Below are 21,569 nucleotides of genomic sequence, written 5' to 3' on the forward strand. Positions count from 1 at the left end.
TGGGATCAGAGCTGCCGTCTTTCTGTAAATCTTGGTGGGAGGGGATGGGGTACAATCACACAACCAATCATTCTACTTACTGAAACAAAGCCAGCACCCCATCCCCTCCCACCAAGATTTACAGAAAGACGACAGCTCCGTTCCCATTTTAAGCCCAAGCCTGAAGATGGCAGGTGAGATCTTGCCAAAACTAGATCCATTTCAAGCTATTTAGCTCTCATCAGCTAGCCATACCCTTACTGGGATTCGAACCTGGGCTGTATTACATATTAGGCAGGAGTCTTAGCCACTATTAGGCAGGAGTCTTAGCCACTAAGCCACAGGCTCTCCTGCCTAATATGTAATACAGCCCAGGTTCGAATCCCAGTAAGGGTGTGGCTAGCTGATGAGAGCTAAATAGCTTGAAATGGATCTATTCTAGTCTCCCTTTATTTATTTATCAGCACAAATACAACACAAATATAAAAAGACAACATTAAAAATAAAAATATGGTTTTCTGCCTGGATGGTTTTCTGTGATGAGCCGAAGGACAGAAAGAGGGAGTAGTAAGCTTCCTCCCATATTTGGGCATACCAGGGGTTGTAACACACACACATACATACATACATACATACATACATACACACACATATACATATATACACACATATACATATATATACATACATACACACACACCACACACACACATATATAAAATATCTGATTTTATCTGTGGTGCCTGGAATTTGTTGGAGATTAATATGTTTGTGAGAGTGTGTAATTCAGTTTTCAGGTGGTCTTTGTCGGCTAGGCGTTTGGTTCTGGAGATGAAGGTCTTGGCTACAGAGTTGATCTGTGCAGGGTGGTGATGGGATTGTGCGTTTAAGTAGTGGTTGGTGTTTTTTTTTTTGGTAGATGGTGTATCCTAGGGAGCCATTGGGTTTTTTGTAGATTAGGACCTCCAGAAAGGGAAGTTGGTTGTTTGCTTCTATTTCCATAGTGAATTGTATTTTGGGGTGTAGGCTGTTGAGATGTGTGAGGAAGTTGTCCAGTATTTCTTTTCCATGTGGCCAAATCACGAAAGTGTCATCAACATATCTAAGCCAGAGTTTGTGTTTGTGTTCAGATTTATCTAAGGCATTAGTTTCAAAATGTTCCATGTATAAGTTTGCGATGACGGGTGAGAGGGGTAATCCCATGGGTGCTCCTTCTATCTGTTTGTATCTTTGTCCATTATGGATGAAGTATGTGTTGGTTAGGCAGTGGTTGGTCAGGTCCAGGATGTGTTTAGGGGGGTTGTGTTTGTTCTGGATAGCTCTCAAGCCTTCTTTTATAGGCACTTGGGTGAAGAGGGATATGGCATCCATATGATCTATTTGTGAGCTTCGATGTCATATCCCTCTTCACCCAAGTGCCTATAAAAGAAGCCTTGACAGCTATCCAGAACATACACAACCCCCCTAAACACAAGGCAATCTCAATCTTACACGGGAAAAGACCAAAATGCCTTCTGTAGCTTTCCCTAGAGACTCCAAAGAAGACGCACGCTATGATGATACTTCATACTAATAATAACAACTGAGTGAGAAGACAGAAGTGGAGATGAAAAAAAGACGACGAGGAGGATAGCTGCCCTCTGTAAAGAATGGGAAGCTACAAGCAGTTTCTTAGGTAGAGAAGGTCTCCAGAACGTAATGCATCTCCAATGTTCAAATGCCACTGAGAGGCAGAGTAGGGAGGCTGCCTTAGATGACAGTCTTGAATCTCTGCATCCTCCTATGACAGCAAATTGTCACCTGTTCATTTCTAAAGGAGGTGAAAGAAAACCCTTTCAATGTCCAGTGCTGAAATGTCTCGGGCAACCAGAAAAAGGTTGGGGAAAACAAGGAGAATTTGGCCAGAATTCAGGAGGTATTTCACTGTGAACTTTAAGGGGCACCCAGTATTTTCACTGCATTACACTATGGGAAACCTCAGAAACATGGAGCAGAAATCCAGAGAATTAGAAATTAAGGACTAGGGATGGTTTAAAAGATTACACTGAGATTAGAAACATTTGACCATTGCCTTCATTCTGCTAGAAATCTGGCACAGTGTTCTCTTACTGCTTTCTGGTGGAAATCCATTTCTATCTGAAGTATTTATGTCCATCTTTAGAAGAAAACTGGTTTCAGTTGTTCCAGAGCCACAATGATAGAGGCGTATTCTCCTTATATGTAAAAATATGTGGAATCCACAAGGAGATGCCATCATCCTGCCAGACAGTTGGCTCATGGTTGCTGTGGTACTACCCTGTTTGTGGTTTCTCTGGATGAAAAAATATGCCCTGGTAGGTAGGTATGTAGAGGACAAGCAACTTTGCCACTTTACAAGGAAGAGAAGCCAGAGAGAAGCTTTCATGACTTGAAAGAACCTGAAAACAAGATGCCAGGATTGGATTTGGGGAATAACGTTGGAAAAAGATCAGGGCAGTGAGGAGATCAAAGTGGCTTTTGGTGGAAAGATCCACATCAGACCAGGAAGCCAGGGATGCAATCTATGAGTGCAGCTACCTTTTTAGATGCGCACAAAATATCCCATAGTAGCTGGGATAGATTCCATTGCCAAATTGGTAGTCTGGCCTTCTGATTTCTTGCCCCAATGCGACTGTTCTTCAGGCTGGTCTGGAGAGGCCTCCCTCTGCCATTGGTCTCAACTTATAGTTTTCCAACCTGTTGCTGACAGAGAATGCCTGGGGAAAGTTCTAACCCTGTTATTGGTGTTTTAACCCCCAAGAAAGCTGGGAGTTTCCATGGCAACCCAGCAACTCGCTAGCAACACTGTCAGGTAACTTAATGGGCCACAATGCATGGGGAGCCAGCTCAGCTACACCTTGCAACACAAACATACCCTGACAGAGATAGTGCGGGAAATACACACAAGAACACAACAATGTGACTGTAAGCTTTGGGAGCTCTACATCAAGCCATTTCTGTTGTCATCTAGTTGAGTTAATAAGGATGCTGTGTGAATATGTCGAAGGACTCATATCCAGGGCTATTGGCCTGTGCACAGTTGTGCCCCACACATTGTGCAAGATATATCTGAATAATCTTCACCTACCAGGCAAGATGTATACTAGAGGTGGCATTCAGCAGGTTCTGACCAGTTCTGAAGAACTAGTAGCGGAAATTTTAAGTAGTTCAGAGAACCGGTAAATACCACCTCTGGCTGGCCCTGCCCCCATCTATTTCTGCCTCCCAAGTCCCAACTGATTGTGAGGGAATGGGGATTTTGCAGTAACCTTCCCCTGGAGTGGGGAGGGAATGGAGATTTTACAGTATCCTTCCCCTGCCACACTCACCAAGATACGCCCACCAAGCCAAGCCATGTCCACCAAGCCATGCCCACAGAACCGGTAGTAAACTTTTTTGAATCCCACCACTGATGTACAGACACCATCAAATTGTGCATGGTAGCAGCTCTTGGCAAGTAGGCCACCATCCTCATTTTGCAGAATCCCAAATGATGCACTGCAGATGGAGTGGCTTGCCTCAAAATACTCACATACTCAAAATACGGCACATACTCAAAAGGTACACCCAGTACCCTCACAGTTTGCTACATTTTGGAAATTCTCCAGAAAGACCGTTATTTGTTCAGTTTATAGTTTTTGGATGCAACCCGTCAGACTCTTGAGTGGTTTGCCATTGTTAAAAAAACAACAACATTGTAAAGCGATACTAAAACCTGACAAAACACATAGCAGATATGCCTAGCAACCCTAGCCTCACTAAAATATAACCACCAGAGACAATCTAGGGCAGTCACAATCACTGCCCACAAAGGATGATCTTCACCGGCCTCTTACATGAAAACAAGGGCTGCTGAACATGCCCGAACACCCATGAAAAAATACGTAATGATTGCTCCCAAAATTTGGCAGCATAAATTAGGTTGAGCCAGGCAATACAGTCTATCCTTCCTACCCCTAGGATTCTCGGCTTTCTCCTTACACCCACAACATCATGTTTGGTGAAGCATGAAAGAAGCAACGCAAGGCCGTTTCCTTGAACTACAATGATGCACCATTCAAGAATTTCAGAGAGCTGATACCTGACAGGGGTCAGCCACCCACCTGTTTGCCTCTACCTCCAAACTGCTTACAGTACTAAATAATATTTATTCTCCTTGCCCTCTTTTTGGAGCAACTAATCTTGCTGACCTACTGTTTTTAAAAACCCACACAGTTTTAAAAAGTGGACCTTGCAAGTCTGGTTCCCTTGACGTTTGGTAGTCTTTGAGGATAAAAACGTCTCAAACTCCTCTTTGGGCTCTCAAAAACCCAGCTAACCGTCTTTTGAAATAAGCACAGGCTGCCTCAGGCAAACCAGTAAATGGTTTATCACTCTGGCCCTAAATTAAGATCCATTGTACCCTAAACATATTAAATCTCCCAAGCAGTGCAATTGCTTTAGAATAATAATCATCATCTTCATCATCATCATCATACTATATTTAAAAAAAAAACACATTGCAAATCAGCTGTCTGAGACAACAGCCTCATCTTGCCTGAGGCAAGCAAAATTCAACCCCCCTCCAAATTTTTTTCCTTCCTTGCAGAAGAAACATATATTTGGAATAAAAAGAGGGTAATAGTTTTCCTGGATGTGTGAGCTTTAAAACTGGGCACAAAGACCGTACACATTAATAACTAAACAGAGTGAGAATGCAGGGATTTTTACTTGGTTCTTCAATATTTTAGCATGTGATCTTCAGCAATGCATGTTTTTGACAACAGGAACAGGATAATCTTTCCAGTGAACTCATGACATTACATTAGAAGATCATGAGAAGTTGTATCCTAAACATTCATGGCTTTTTAGGCCTAAGACCAATGAAATAAAGTGCTTGAAGTAATATCAGATCCTTCTGTACAAAATCCAAGGGGACAATAAAAGGAATTTACCTCAGACTCTTGTAGACCATAGTTTTTAAGCAGAGAAGCCCAGCGAACACTGGAATCAGGAAAAAAAAACTGTGCATGGGCATGTTAAGAGTCAAAACTTTCTCAGAACTCTTCCCTTTTTCTGCAGCTCGCTTTCAGCTTCTTTTCTCTGTTTGTCACCCGCAATTACAGCTAGCCAACCTTGTGTTTCAAGTCTTTCCTTTGCCATAAGATCACCCAAGGGCTTTTTACAAACCATCATATCTTAGATAGAAAGCAAACAATTGTTTTTGAGAGGACTAAAACTTAAAATTTGCGAAGGTTTCCATTCCTATATATTACACATGCCCCTGGTTTTCATTTGTTCCACAGTTGTTGTTGTTGGTTGCAAAGTTGTGTCCAACCCATTGCGACCCCATGGACAACGTTCCTCCAGCCTTCCTGTCTCTACCATCCTCTGGAGTCCATTTAAGCTCACACCTTCTGCTTCGGTGATTCCATCCATCCAGCCATCTATCTTCCCCTTCTTTTTTTGCCCTCAGTCTTTCTCAGCATTTGGCTCTTCTCCAGGGAGTCCACAGTTACACCTACAGAACAGAGGCTTCCCCCTTTTGCGGGGGGTAATAAAAAAAACCCTGCTCATCCCACAATCAGAACTAGCAAGCTCTACTTCAAACTTAACAAGGTATTCTGCTTCACATTTCAAAAATTATTCTCCTTTCAGGAAAATCTTATAAGAATTGCCAAGGTAGTATATATATAAAGCGCTACTTTCCAAAGTGATTTTTAATGTCTACTGGTGCTACTAACAATCACTATCACCTTGTTTATTATAACTGATTTTATGTTATTTTCAAATAACCCTTTTGATTTCAGTCCAGCAGAGAAGTGAATCCCATGAAAATCTTGGAAATCCTTCTTGTCTGTTCTTTATTTGTTAATCCCGTTAACCCTGTTAACCCCACTTACAAGCATTGGTACTCATGGCAAATTATGGGAAAGGCAACGAGTAAAAACCCATGGAAGCTGGCTCAAATGGGTGCGGTAGGTGCTGGTGGCTAAACTCGTCTGCATTCAAAGGAAAGGTTGTGATAGGAGAAAAACTGTCCCAGAAATAAACTAAACACATTCTGTGATCCCCGAGTGATTCAGGGTGGCAGGCAGCCATTTATGCAAGTCAATTTTTTTATGTCTGCAGCTTTTCTGACTCTATGGATGAGTCCTTGCATCATCCAGTTCCCTGATTCACACATACATTCAACTGTCTCTACATTTATTATTTTACCCCTGTTTGGCCTCAAGAAGTGTGAATATGTTGAAAAGCATTTCCTTGGAGGAGCTAAAAAAGGATGCTCGGGTTGGGGCCAAATGATATGTGAGAACAGATAAACAGTCCCAATATTTTAAGAAACAGGACTATTTAATGAATCCACACACTAAGGCTGAGTCTAATAACTCTCCCTCACTCACCGTCCCTCCCAATTCTGGCCAGCAATCCAAAAATCCCTCCCTGTATGGAAGAGTTTCTATTTACTGTACTTTTTACTTATTCTCACATTTATTTATCTCGCACCAGAATCCAGCAAAGCTACGCGGGATGCATATTTTGGGGCCCAGACACAGCCTTGCGATTGACCTTTCCACTTAAAAAGAAATGCACTCACTACTGAAGTGCGAACGCAGCTCTACCAGGGCAATTGACAGCCAGCTTTTTGCTTTTTTTCCCCTTAGCCGGACAAGATTGTCACAAGGGCAAATTCAAACACAGCATACAAAATGTGCAAGTTGCTGCTGAGCAGGAATTTGCCAAGGCGAAACACATCCCAGCTCATCCCAGCAGATCAAAGAGGTTGGTCCTTTGGACAAGGAGAATCCCAGTGGTCCTCCGATTAGCTGGGAGATCAAATCAGGATGGGGTGATGGTAGGAAGTGGGAGAACCACCGTGGGAGTATCACAACTACAATTTGTGCTGTTGTCCTACAGTGTATGTCATAAGCTACAGTTGCTTGGCTTTAATTAACTCTTTAAACCGTAAACTGGAGCATACACTACATCAAAACCAAACGAACCACCTCACAACTATGTGAGCCTGACTATTTTACCTTCCCATCCATCCCATCTATTTTTTTCTGACCACAGGCCTCTGCTTGCTGAGCCTTGAATAAAACATGTCTCTTTGTTGCAGCTGAACAGATGTGGATGCAACTAGGAAAATATTTGACCTGGTGGGGTTAGTGCAACGTCTCCCAAAACACTCTTTCCACCCCCACTGAAGAGGAAACATGATATATAGAAGGTTGGGAAGGGGTGGGAGAAGGGAAAGGAGGTAAAATGAAATATATTTTCACTTAGAATGGCAACATAGCTCAAGCTGGCAGGAGCATTAATGGGCTCACAGCTTACTTACTCAACTCCGAGTCTATGTCCATTGCGCTCTCTGCAAGAGAGAGAACAAACACAACCCACTGTATGAAGGACCAGGGACATGTCCAAGATCAAACAGAGCTGGGAGCTAGGCTAATGGTTTGTTCCTGTACAAATGAGCGGCACCTCTTTTGACTACCCTTAATTTCAATGAAGTGATCTGCAGGGGTTGGTCCAATCCTTGCAGACACAGTGAAGGCCACCGGAATTAAATCTCTCCAAAGAAGCATCCCCAGATTGTATGCCCATAAGAAGGAAGTCTTTCCTTGCCTGAGATTAACACTTTCTTAAATGGCTCATGGTGGACCTAAGAACAGGGCTGAATATAAGGCACGTTCTACAGTAATAAAAACACTGCTACATCAGACCATGATCCCATTCCAACTAGCCCAAGCACCCTATCCTCTACTCAACTGCTTCTGGCAAAGCTATAAGAAGGACAAACAAAAAGTCTCTTCACATTGGTGTTTTCCAGCACCTGGGATTCGGTGGCATGTTGCTTCTGGCAGCAGTTTCCCTAGCCATGGAGAGATCACCCGCGCAGGCTGGGGCCATGGCAAGCAAATGCCATGCATTAATAATGATAGGCAATGCTGTTTATTTTCCTGCTCTGAATTGGTTGCCAATTGGATTAAATCTTTGGCTCTCACAGGAAATAGTATATGCCTTTGTTTGAGGAGAAAAGCAGGGAAATCTTATGTATTCCAGAGTATTTCCATTTTACTTCAGCCTCTTTCTGAAGCTGTGTTATTTTAGTCCCTGAATTTATAACTTCTAATTATGCAGCACATATAAACAGGACAGACTTTTTCGCTCAGATACTTGCATATACACCCAGAGTTTGAACGTCATTGCTGACACATTGTCAACAAGGCATTGTCTTATAATATTTCTATAACTTTTCGGCATTCTTCAACACTGGGATTACCAGGAAAGTTTTCCCTTTAATCCCGACTGAGATTTCAGTCCAGGGGGGGATTTTTTTAGACAATAGAAGGATAGGGAAAGGAGACCTATTAGCCTCTGGCATCCTCAAACCTCATATTCTGCCAGCTCCAGTTTGTAGATTGTGTGATATACACAAAACGCACAAAATGCTCTTTGAATGAATGAATCAGATGTTATTTAGGCACAACACAAATCCGCTGAGCATCAACTGAGTATCAAACACTCTCCGTAGTTCTCCAGACAATCAAATCTTTCACCTTGTAAAACATTGTAAAAGAATACAATGGGGAGGAGAATGTGGAAAAAGCAACTCAAAAAAAGTCATGGGCTGCAGAGAAAGATGGAGAAAGGGTATTCTTGATAAGAGGAATAGACAAGGAGTGTTAAAGAGATCAATTAAGGGTCTCCCAAAAGCGTATTTTCCACAATTATGAGGATTGGCTATTCTTAGATGCCAAATCCATTGCCCATATCTCCAAAAGGTCCCAACCTTGTGTCTGAAGCCACAATTCCCTTTTGTGACAGTGTCTCTGCAGGGACCCCTGCAGAGACAATCTATTCCAGAGATGGTCATTTGGCAATTCGCAGTGAAAAGAAAGTCAGTGATTTTCTGTGCAGACAGAATCTCAAGGAAGTTGCCCCTATAGCTGTGAAAGCACAAAGCACACACATCAAGGTCCAAAGACACCAACTAATAGCAGGGCAATCTAACAGGAGCCTATTACGCACGAATGAGCACATATGAACGCACTGTTGCAGACATCCATGAATAAATGGATGCCTTTCACATTCGTGATCTTATGGGTATGCTTAAACATAGGCATATGGTCCACATAACACCAATCCTGTGAATATGTGCAGAGTAGTCCGTTTATAGTGTCCCTGCTTTGGTAAATGAGATGGATATCCAGATAGAAGCTTCTTCAAAACCCTTTAGCCCCAATGCATCTGATGCCCAAAGGGAAGTATCACTGCCTGCGAGTGCCTGCAAAGTAAATTTATTTTATGTGGAATAGTGCTCCCGGCCTCTTTTATTTAATGCTCTCTTATACACACACACACACACACACACACACACACACACACACACAGGAATATATACTCACAGCTGCTCTTGATCACCCCAGCTTTCCCCAAACATGGTCCTATTCTGTCCCCTTGTCCTAAAGATGCTTCTAAACTTTCTGACCATCCAGTGTCAAGAAAATAATTACACTCAGCCGTTGTCCATCAAGCAACACACGCCCTCCTCCCTCTTCAAGATGAGCATCCACCCCACTTCTTTCTTCGATTGGATGCTCCGGTACCCCCGCCTTATCCCCCCATCGTCCGCCTGCCTAGCCAATTGTGAATCCCACTCCCCAGCCTCGGCCCAAAGATCCAGCCGCCTCCCCGTTTTGGTTTCCCCGTCCTACCTGGGGTGGAGCTGGGCGTCCCTCCCCCACTTGGGGCTGGCGGGCTGGCTACGTTACTGCTTGCCGCGGGGCAGAGGATCGGCCGTTCGGGATGGCTCAGCCATGGCACGGAGTTGCCCGCCTCTGCGCTTCCTGGCAGAGTCTGAGCGCTGCCTGCGCTGGCAAAGAGCCCAAGTAGCGGAAGGCAGGAGCGGGAGGGAGCGGCAGCTGGGAGGGGGACGGAGCGAAGAGAGACCCAGAGACACGCGGAGAAGGAGAGCTGAGGCTGGGGGGGGGGGTTGGAAGAGGGGCGTGTATGCAGGGCAGATCTTGGCCACGGCGGGCGAGCGTGTCTTTTTTTCCCCCCCGAGGCAAGGGCTGGCCTTCCCACTCCCGGCTACCTGGAGGGGCTCCTAGAGACGCGCTGCCCCGGAGCCTCACCTGCGCGGCGCGCTTTCGCTCGGCTTCTCCCCGCCCTTGGCTGGTGAGGAGTTGCGTGTGTGGGAAGAGACTCCCCGCCGAGCAGCATGGCCTTGCAAGCAGGTGCCACTTTGCTCCTTGCCGGGGGAGGGGTGATCGATGGGCACAAGGGGTCTCTTCGGCGGGGGATGGTGGTGAGGGGGGGCTTGAGAAGTTGGAGTGCGGGCAGCCGTGTGTGGGTTTCCCTGAGGAAACGGGGCGTGGGTAGACGCGCGCGTAACCCCCGCACACACGGCGGCCTGTTGTCCCGGCGGGTCTTGGGGAGGCTCTTTGCCTTTACTTCAGAAGATGGGCCTGGGAGTCGCAACTACGGGCAAGTTCCAAGGGAGCCTCCTCTGGGCTCCAGCTTTCTTTCGACGTCTTCTTTTCAGGGGCGAGTCCAAGATTTGTGGTCGGTCCAGGGTTTAATCCCCGGACACGAGAAACAAAAGCAGCTTTTCTACAGATTAGAAGCGCGGCTACGGCGTGGCGTGGGGTGCGCAGGCAAAATGCATGTAGGCATTTGTTTTACAGGATGGCTGGAGCCTTGGATTGCATTCACTTTTCCTGAGGAGGGGGGGGGTTAGCCCTTCAGCAACAACCCAGCTAAAAAGAACAGAAATTCACGGTCTTCCGGCTCCTCTTTACGGGAACCAAAAAAAAAAAAAAAAGGGAGGGGGGGAGTCAGATACATCCAAGAATAGAATGGCACAATATAAAAATGATTGGATCAAGGATTGTTGATGGAGAATGAGGTACAGGATGACTGGACCAGGTCCTGGGTTGAAACGTGAGATGCCCACATGAGGGGAAAAAAGGGGGAATACGGAAAAACGGGTTTCTAAATCATTCACTAGCTGGCCTCCCCAGGGTTGGTTGCCATCACCTAACTTCGCATAAGCAATCAAACGCATCCTAGCTGGGTGCATCCAAGCGTTTACTCCTTCGTGACATTGTGTAAACAAGAACAGGGCATTTTTTTCTCTCCAAAAGCTGAATATTTGGAGATATAATTCTGAGCACACAGGGAGCTGAATATACCTCGCCCGAAGTCTGTTGTCGCGGTTGTGTCGGGTGCCCCTATCTCACCCTATGTATAAGTGAGGTGAGCTGTGCAACTCATGGTGTTCTGCACATCCAACCAGTTTCTTCCGAAAGAGAAGGAGCATGCTCTGTGTTAAGGGTGGGGTGGCGCGACACAGATGGGGAGTTCAGAGATATGTAGCTGAGCGCTAATGAGAGCAGAGATCCCTGGAGGTGGAGGTGGAGGGGGTATGTTTGGGAGTCAGACTATTAGCCATAGGCCCCCAAAGGATCAGGTCACTTTTGCTTTAAAGCTCCCCCCCCCCCAAAAAAGCTTAGTTTATTTTTGCCTTCTATTTCTATGTCATCCTATTTGTTTCTAAACAAAATGGGGATAAGTGGCTGAGAGGTAACCTGCCTTCACTCACTGCAGACAGATGGAAATAGACTCACACCTTAAACTTCAAGCAGCTCCCTCTCGTCTGTCCATACAAGCTGCACAGCTTTGCAGCCATTAGTGGCTGACACTCATCTCTGTATTAGGAAAAGCTAGAGCTGATTTCTGAAGCTTAAGCGCCAATTGAAAGGCAGCAAGACAGTCTCTCCCTCTCTCTTTGTGTGCGCTCGCGCGCTTCAAAAGTGATTCTTTTTTTCCTGATCAACAGGGCATTCCAGTTAATAAGACCCATCACTTTGTAAATTCAGTCACATCATGCGGTAAAGGTTTTGAATTGACTGCAGCCCAAGAGGCAGGAAGAATGGAGAAGTTGCACAATTCTCACTCTCACCTGAACAATAAGAACGTTTCTCTGTCCATTAAGAAAAGGAAGATCTGTTCATTGCCAGCAGAAAGCGAAATTGTTAAATGTTCTTCGTCTGATGAATATTTGGTATTGCTTCTTCTGCAATTTGAACATTTTCAGACTTTTTTCCCCGATTTGATTCTCCACCGTATATAAACCCCATGAAATCCACACATTAGCACATATAGGGTGACCATGGAAGCACAAGCATACGCACCTTTAACAGCATGTGGTTCAAATATTTTCTGAGAGATTTCAAACTTTCCAACTCTGCAGTCTTTTGCCAAGTAGCATCCTGGCCCAACTCTGCCTCAGTTCCAAGTTCAGACATGGACCGTTTGATGCTACCACCTGATTAATCCTGATTTATGGTGCAACCTGCAGTGGATGGAATTCATGTTACAAAGCCAAGTAAACCATACACGTATATAAATTTAGCCAAGAGCAGGTTGAAACATGGCCCCATTTGTTAGATTATACCAGGTCTTTGCAACATGAAGTCAAATTCTGTTGGCCATTGTTGAATGGAATATGATGGGAATTGTGATCCAAAACATCTGCAATGCATCTCCTTCGCCGAGATGTAGAGGACTGCCAAAGTACTTCAGGGTTTGGGGTAAGCTTCTTCCCTAAGCTATATCTCAAACTCCTTAAGGTTTGGATACCTATATAAAAAAGATTATTAGAGTAATTTATCTGGCAATTGCCAGGTTTTGGTTGGAACATTAACAAAAATAACACAAAGATTCAAAGAATGAGGCATTAAAAAAAGAGGTCAGAATGACTAAGTTTTCATCTAGCTACTAGAGCTGTAATTGAAAAAAGTTTATTAGAAACCTAATGGCAGGCCATTTTTCTGGTCAACTTAATTGACGGCTAGGAAACTTCTTTTGCAATCATATTCTTCATTGAGGGCCCCCAATAAAGGAGAATATTTGTAGCTCAAGGTTGAAATGAGGAGTCCTTGGTGCTCTTGGAGCTGGGTTGTTTTCTTGAGATGTTTAATTACCCAAACTAGGTAACATCACCAGTGCTAGTTTTTATTCTTTATTTTCTGCATTCTCTCCCCCTTTTGACATTGAGGCAGTTTACATGATTTCTCAAAGTATGCCATCTCAACTGTGGGACAATGTCATAGAAACCAAGCAACTTGTCGTTTTAGACTATCAAAATATTGCCAGGACAACATGGATAGGAAGGAGACCTTGAAGAAAGGCAGATGATGATGCAGAGGTTTCTTGGAGTCCCAGAGGAGAGATAACGGGGCATCATGTCCCATGAGCCTCTTTTTTGAGTCCTCCAAACTCTTCCCAGCATTCTTGTTCTGAGACTGACTATGCCACTCCTACTCCAGTAGCCATTTTTCTAATGGGCAAGCACCCTTATTCATGGTAGCCATAGCATCTGCAGAAGATTCTTTAAAAAAATTGTGCCCATTGGCTCAAAATGTTGAGAATCCTGGCACAGTGAATACATTGATTCAATCTCCCATGACTACAGATTACGATTTAAACCCAAACATTGGCCTAATGTGAGTGGCTTTAAACTTTCTCATTTTCATTTACACCATCCGCAAGTGTTTTGAGCCTTCTCACTTCTTCGGGAAACCCTCTCGCACACAACCAAGGCATATGTTAATAGGGAACACAATCATTTCTGTGAACCCCAGACCGTGTTAGCTTTTATTATCTCCCTTGATTCCACCTCCCTCCCCCCTCCCCCCGTCCCTAGATTTAACTCACAACCTCCATATGTCTGTCTGCCACACATCGAAAGGAACGCAGCCACCGTTGGGGCAGGCCTAGCAGTGCAGCCGTCTACAAAGCTTCAACATGTTGGCAAGATGATATCACAGCTCTGCCTTGGCTGTGAATGGAGATTAGCACCATTTGCTGAATGGGAACAGCTGTGCCTGAATTAGGAACTGCTATTCCCAGAGAGAGTGTAGCAAAACCTGGTGAAAAAGCTAAGAAGGTGAGGAGTTAGGATGCTTGGGTACCAGCCACAACTGAGAGGGGAGAAAAAGAGGATTGAAGCACACACGGCAGGGCAGGAATGGAGAGGGGGGAGGGAACCCTTTGTGCTCATTTTAAGGAGGGAAGAGGTGGGGCAAAGACAAGGAGAAGGCAGAGTTCCCAAAGCATTGCCTGCTGCACTCCCACGGCTGCCTGCTTGTGAAGCCCGCGCATGTGTGTGTGTGTGCGTGCATTTCACACAAGAATACATGTGAGTCATAGCTGCTTTTTGAGATGCAGTTTCTTCTCCCTCCCTCCACCAGACCAACAGTTTCTGGTTCTTGCTCTAAACCTGAGTTGCACAACTCAAGGGAGACCGTTCTTCTAGGCATGGAAAGATCTGCAGAGCAACCCTCTCTCAGGCTGCTATGGAGAAGACAATACACAAGGAAAGCTGTGAGCGTGTGCACGGGGAAACAAGCAGAGGGATCGTTCACACGTTCTCACTAAGATAGGCTTAAGCAAGTCAGATTCCACACTTTACGCAAGAACTGCTCACACTACCTGATAAGTCAAAAGTAACCCAGTCACTGATTCTGGATTAAAGCAGGACATGTGGGTGCAACCAACAGGTAGTCCTCAACTTATAACAGTTCGCTTAGTGACGGTTCAAAATTACAACGGCATTGAAAAACAGGACTATTTTTTTCAGACTTAGCCACAGTCGCAACATCCCCTTGATCAATTGAACAGAATTCAGATGCTTGGCAAACAAATCATATTTGCGACGGTCACAGCATCCTGGGATATGATATGGTATGTAACCTTCTGACAAGCAAAGTTACTGGAGAAGCCAAATTCACTTAACAACCGTGTTACTAACTTAACAACTGCATCAATTCACTTAACGACTATGGCAAGAAAGGTTGTAAAATCAGGCAAAACTCAACTGTCTCGCTTAACAACCGAATGTTTGGGCACAGTCGTGGTCGTACATCGAGGACCACCTGTAAAGCTTGATGAGTGGCTGCAACTACTGTTCCCACAAGTAAGAGGCAAAAAGTTGGTGTTTCTTCTCCTTTCGTTTTGAAAAGCAGCTGGCGGAGGAGGCTAGGTTTATAGAAACAGCTGGCGGAAAATTATCCAATGTTTTGTTTCCCCTTATTTCCAACACTCTTTTCTGAAGCAGCCCCCAGTGTCTGAAATTGGCCTCGTCTGTATTCTAAAAGAGAGGCTTAAGCAGAATACACAAGAAATTCAGGAACAGAAAAAAAGAAGTTGATGGTAACTTCCCTCAGCTCCAGTTAGCGTGGTTAGAAATGATAGGTGCAGGAGTCCTCATGATCTGATTAATATATGATAACCGGCCTTCTGTTATCATCCTGAGTTTTCTCCAATAGCGTGAGCGGGGAGGAATAAAAGTTATGGGGTCACCCTGCCCATCTAAACCATCAAATAATTGTGCTCCTTTTCGACTTCAGCTACTTATAGGTATACTTATCATCACGATTGAGAATGGAACTTCTGTTACCGAGGTACTGAATGTTTTGGCCATCACTGTTAAACGAATTGCACAGTCATTAAGTGAATTTGGATTTTCCCATTGATTTTGATTGCGGGAAGCCAGTTGGGAAGGTCACAAATTACACGCAACGGTTGTAAATGCACCCTAATTACCAATTAGCCCTATAGTTGTAAGTACAAGGATAGGTCGTGCCATTTTTTTCCAGTGCTGTCACAACTTCAAATTATCCCAAATAAAGGGTTGTAAATTGAGGAGTACCTGTATTTCAATTCTGTGAACGATACAAAAGCCTTGCTTTTTTTATTCTTTTTTGTTTCACCTCTTCAATAAAATAAAAAAACAGGGAGTGGGGGTAGATAGTGCATACCAAAAGGCTCTCTTTCTTCCTTTACATTAAAGCACGGGTGGGTGTCAAACTCGCCATGCCATGTTGCTGTCACGTGACGTATCGCAATGCTTTTTCCCCTTCATGGAGCTGTGGTGGACGTGGCCTGCATGTGATGCATCTGGTCCGTGGTTTGACACCCCAGCATTAAAGGAAGGCCCAGCTAGGATGACAAAAGAAGTTATATAGCCACACACATCATCAACAACATCATCCTCTTTTAACAACCCCATAATTCTTTGTGGGGTTGAGTCTGGGCATCTGAATGGAGCTGGGTGTTTACTGGCCAGATGCCCTTCCCGTCATCAATGCGGAGTTTTTTTTCAGAAGATATATTCCCAGAGAGAGAAATATCTGCCTCTACCTAGGATCGAACTTACAGCCTGATTGTGAGGCGAGAGCTCCACCTCTAGGCCTCCGCACCACTCAAGTTATACAGCCAGACAAATTGTGGCAAAAATGATATTTTCCCCCCTACACACACTAACACAAAGGCTGTACTGGCAAAAAAAAGGGGAAATAGAATTGCACCTCAAAGGTGTCTTGTACGTCTGCATTCCTACCTTTCAGTCAGGAAATGGAGGAGGTATGTGCAACATTCTTATTCTTCCTCACAACAACAAAGATAGGGCAGAGAGTGACTGGCCTAAACTGCCAGTGAGCTTCCATTGGTGAGGATAGACCAGAATCTGAGCATCCCCATATCGTCCATTCCTTTAGCTCCTAAATCACTCTGCCTCTCCTTTGCATTGACTGCTACAGCTCTGAATAAAATTTGGTGTGATACAGAATCTTTTGCCTGGTTCTCACCATACAGAAGCTGTGCACAGAATGGCCTGACTTTTTTCAGGGTAATCCCTTGAGAAGCCTTGAGTACCAGCATCCAGCTATGTAGGGGCAGCAGGGGTGTGTGTGTGTGTGTGTGTGTGTGTGTGTGTGTGTGTGTGTGTGTGTCAATGGAGTTGTATTTCAAGTATCGTCAGCATCAACAGCATGTCCCAAAATGGACACAGGGCTCCTTATTCAAAGTTAACCTTTAAAATAGAACTGATGGAAGAGCAATATAAGGTGGGAATGACAGCACCCTTGATTTTTAAAACATAAATACAACAGGAACATTTTCAAGGGAAATGACTAAAGAAATCTCTTACTCTCCTGTGCCTAAAAAGGAGCTGTCCTTTTCATTGCACCTCCCCTTCCATAACCAGGCTCTTTTTGTTTCCAAAAACATGTGCAGCAGGCAAAAAAAAAAAAAAAAACCACAACAGAAACAACAGAATGCAAGTGATATAACAGCACGGCTGTTGGATTTCTGCTTAACATGCTCCTTAAAGGCCTAATAGCCCTGCCAGAGGAGTAATCTGATGGCAGTACCAATAACTGTGCACAATGCCTTCATCCTTGTGTGGCCAATAAGCAGTATTTATCAAATTCCAACATGAGGGAAAAGGTACAATGCCAGGACCCCGGAGAACTAGATTCCAGGCTCCTTGCCAGTAATATGTTCATGCCGGATCGGCTGGCTACGAGGTAAGCACCGTAGGCAGAAATATATATATATATTTAGCTACACTGCAAGGCACCAGGCAGAGCCATCTGCTCAGGGTACAATTATGCCAGGGATGGGATGGTGCAGCCAAATTTGACTAGATTCTCAATAGCTTTAAGAAGCCTGGCAAGAATCCCTTCATTATCCCCCCCCCCCAAAGAAAATATAGCTAGAATTCTCAGGGCTCCTTATTCAAAGTCAACCTTAAAAATAGAACTGATGGAAGAGCAATATAAGGTGGGAATGACAGCACCCTTGATTTTTAAAACATAAATACAACAGGAACATTTTCAAGGGAAATGACTAAAGAAATCTCTTACTCTCCTCTGGTGTTTACATCCTTTTTCAGGCCTGGAATCTGTTGGAAATATTCAGCACCTGCCAGCCTTATGGCTCAATTTCTTTTCTCACCCCGGAAGGCCTCATGCATGCAGTCCCTGCCCCAGCACTGCAGGTAGGATATTGATACCTAGTACTAAAAGTAGCTACATACGAGCAAAAAAACTGAACACCTCCTCCTCCCCAGGGAACCATGTCTGGCCTGCTCCACACAGTAAGAAGACCAAGTAGCTAATTCACTTTTGCTCAAGAGGGGGGGGGAGGCAGAGAGAGAGAGAGACAGACAGACAGACACAGACACACACACACACACACAGAGAAATAACAGAAGGCTGGCGGCCAGGATGTATATATCTTAAGAGGTTTATTCTCAACACACAAGGAAACATTAAAGTGATCATTCTTCTTCTTCAGGAGGCAGCACAATCTTGCTAGGGTCATAGTAATAAGGGGAAAGGATGGGAAGCCCTTGTTCAGCTCGCTCCTTAACTCTTCGTTCAGCTTCCCGGCGAGCCCAATGAAGATTCCTACAGGGGAAAACAGAAAGAAGTTCTGAGTGAATTCTAGAGAAGTGTCATTATGTGTCATCATGAAGAAGCAGTTATGTAGATGTTGCATTCAAGCGGGCCTTTGATCCTACTCCAGGGGAGAACAGCAACAAGAACTGGTAGGTGTTAATCTGCCTTGGTGAGCAGCGAAACAGGATATATATATATATATATATTGGGTAATACACAGGATAAGCTAGAACGTTTCTAAAATAAAAGAGGCATTTTGTTACAGAAATGTTCTTTATTTCATACTGATGCAAATGTGCTTATTACATCATTTGCTCAAGCTGTGTGCTTTAACGGGAATCAGTGTTTTTGTTGTTATGGTTAAGACAGGGAGGAATTATAGCATTTGTGTTTCTTTGGAAAAAGGAAAACTAGAGTAGCAGATAGGGACACAGTGGCTCAGTGTCTAAGACGCTGAGCTTGTTGATCAGAAAGATCAGCAGTTCGGTGGTTCGAATCCCTAGCACCATGTAATGGAGTGAGCTCCCTTTACTTATCCCAGCTTCTGCCAACCTAGCAGTTCGAAAGCATGTAAAAATGCAAGTAGAAAAATAGGGACCATTTTGGAGAGAAGGTGACAGCGTTCCGTGTGCCTTCGGCGTTTAGTCATGCCAGCCACATGACCACGGAGAACGTCTTCAGATAGCGCTGGCTCTTTGGCTTTAAAACGGAGATGAGCACCGCCCCCTAGAGTCAGGAACAACTAACACATATCTGCAAGGGGAACCTTTATCTTTCCCTAGAGTAGTGGAAAAACAGCATTCGAATTTCCCAAAAAGAATGGAATTGGCAAGCCATGTGAAGAAATCCATTCCTCAAAGTGAAGACCTTTCATGACTCTGAGAACTTGAAATAAAATTGATTCAACTAAAACTGCCCGGGATGTAGAATTTAGCTTGACTAGACTGAAGCCAAGTGTGCTCATGTCCTCAGATCAAAAAGATATAAAGGCTCTTGAAAGGAACACAAAGACCACGTAGCATTCATCTTGACCCATCCAAGTCCCACCACTTCCCGAGGACTGACTTTTCCCGTGCTCTCTCTTACGCAGGCAGGCTCTAAGCAGTGCTTTTCAGCAGCACTCCCAGCTGTTTTGTCCGTAGCATCTTTGACACGCCATCAGCAGACGAAGTTAAGAGTATGAACCCAATCAAAGCCACAGCATTAATTACACTGTGCCGAAATGAAGCGCAAAGCTGCTTGCCTTAATTAGTGCTTCGTCAAGAAGTCATCAACCTGCTGCTTAGCTGGCGGGAATGAAGACACAATCTCCTTTTTTTCCCCCTTTTTTTGCACAGTTCTAGTCTGTTCCAGTTTGTGGGATTTGGGGAAGGGCGACCCACAGAAAGATCAAAAATCACAAGTGGAAGGGAGATCTCATGTTGGATTTTCATTAATTCCATCTGTCCAAACATTTTCCATTCCGTATTTGGATTGTTCCAGATCACTTGATCCTTGAGTTTCCTGCTTGAACTTAATCAGTCCAACCAGAGGGAGCGAGTCTGACATGAGATGCCCAAGTGGCTAATTTGAGCCACACGATTTGTATGTATATATTACATAAATCTAAAATCTAAAGAGCCAGCCATCTGCTTTCATGAATTAGAAAGCAGTAACGGGGCCTGGCCTAGTTTACAAACGCCTGCTGCTTCCTTCTCGTCTTCAGATGGAAAAGCAGGAAGTTAAGCAACTCCAAACCGAGAGGCGGAGAGAGGATGCTTTACATTTTTCTCTTTTGGATATCACACTATTCTACTACAGGAAAGCAAACACTGAGCCAGGGTCCATCCATTTTCTTTCTCAACGCCTTTCATAACCCCAACAACAAAACTCTTCTTGAGGATACAGATGCACAAATCCTACACATAATTCACCAGTTAATTCAGTCTACAAAGAATTAACTGGTTGGTCCAACTGCCACATGGCTCAAAACCTTGTCATTTATTTTTTTATTTTTTTATTATTAATCCAATTTATAGGCTGCTCCCTCTCCACCAAGGGACTCGGGGCGGCGTACAATTCATTACACAACAAATAAATAACGAGAAGGAGATATACAAAAAACATTGTACAATACATAATAAATAAATAATCAATTAGTTAAGAACAAGATAATGCAATTAAAAACAATTAAAATACCCAAAGTCAAACTTAACTTAAAATTTAAAAATTATCCAGGGGGATTAGAAAATATAGTTATAATTCAGGCCAGGCTGGCTAGTTGGAACAGGTGGGTCTTGAGTTTTGTGCGGAAGGAGCGGAGATCGGTAGCTGTCCTAATGTCGGGGGAGAGGTCATTCCAGAGGGCTGGGCCCATCACAGAGAAGGCCCTACCCCTCGGCACCGCCCTCTGGCATTGCTTAGTGGACGGCACCCGGAGAAGTCCCTCTCTGTGAGAGCGAATTGGTCGCAGGGATGTATGGGGCAGGATATGATCCCGCATGGGAGAAGTCAGCAGGGGTGGGCTGCTGGGGGTTCAGAGGGGTTCGGGAGAACCTCTAGCTAAGATTCTGTGGAGTTTGGAGAACTCCCAAATCCCACTCCTGACTGGCCCTGCCCCTTCCAATTGTCCCCACATGGCCTGTTTTGGATGCAGGTAAGTGCAAGGCGCGCGCGAAGACTTGGGGAGGGCGGAAAACTGGCCTACTTGAAGTTTGAGAAGGCTGGAAATGGGCCGTTGTCTGGCCTCCAGAGTCTGGGGAGGCCGTTTCTGCCCTCATGGAGGCTCAAGGAAAACCTCCGGAGTCTGGGGAGGGCAAAAATGACCCACACATGGTGCAGAAGGCTGACTAGGCCATGCCCACCATAACTACCCCCACCCAGCAACCGGGCAGAGAACCCCTTGCTAAAATCTTTGAAGCCCAGCCCTGGAGAAATGTCTAATTCCAGTCGTTGCAGGCTTTCCCCTCTTCTCAGGCAACCAGCAAATAGACAATGGGATTCATGTCATAAAGACGAAGGACCCCTGCCTGCTTCTGCTACCTTTCTACCTTTTCCTCCAGCTCCAGCTTTAATACATCCCCTTTCTGCAGTAAAATCCTCTTCTGCGCCAGAGCTCCATTACCCACCCAGCTTTGCTAAATCACTTTCCTCAGAGGATTCCCCAGCTCGACTGGCTCAGGTTCCCCAGCAAGATGACTGTAGATACCAAGCCACTGGCAGAAATCTCTTTACTGGTGTATGGCATACTTGCTCTACGTTATGTCTGGCATGTCGGTCCATGTGAAAATAAGTTGAACTTTTTATTTTTATTTTTTAAAAGTGAAAAAGAAGGATTAGGGGTGATATGATAGCAGT

General features: G+C 44.5%; 2 protein-coding genes across 2 annotated transcripts in view; both read right to left on the reverse strand.

The window, feature by feature from the left end:
* The window catches only part of LOC309385153 (caM kinase-like vesicle-associated protein), a 34,737-nt gene extending 24,911 nt beyond the window's left edge, over positions 1-9,826 (reverse strand). Inside the window, exon 1 of the mRNA XM_081939276.1 lies at positions 9,699-9,826. The gene's annotated coding sequence lies outside the window, so the exon portion shown is untranslated. The remainder of the gene's footprint in view (positions 1-9,698) is intronic.
* An 8,229-nt stretch (positions 9,827-18,055) lies between these two features.
* NDUFB11 (NADH:ubiquinone oxidoreductase subunit B11) overlaps positions 18,056-21,569 on the reverse strand; it is a 58,467-nt gene continuing 54,953 nt past the window's right edge. Inside the window, exon 3 of the mRNA XM_081936415.1 lies at positions 18,056-18,242. Within this exon, the coding sequence (XP_081792541.1) occupies positions 18,113-18,242 (130 nt within the window). The 3' untranslated portion in view covers positions 18,056-18,112. The remainder of the gene's footprint in view (positions 18,243-21,569) is intronic.

This window comes from Natrix helvetica, assembly GCF_964273705.1.
Source record: "Natrix helvetica genome assembly, chromosome: 1".
Classification (NCBI taxonomy): domain Eukaryota; kingdom Metazoa; phylum Chordata; class Lepidosauria; order Squamata; family Natricidae; genus Natrix; species Natrix helvetica.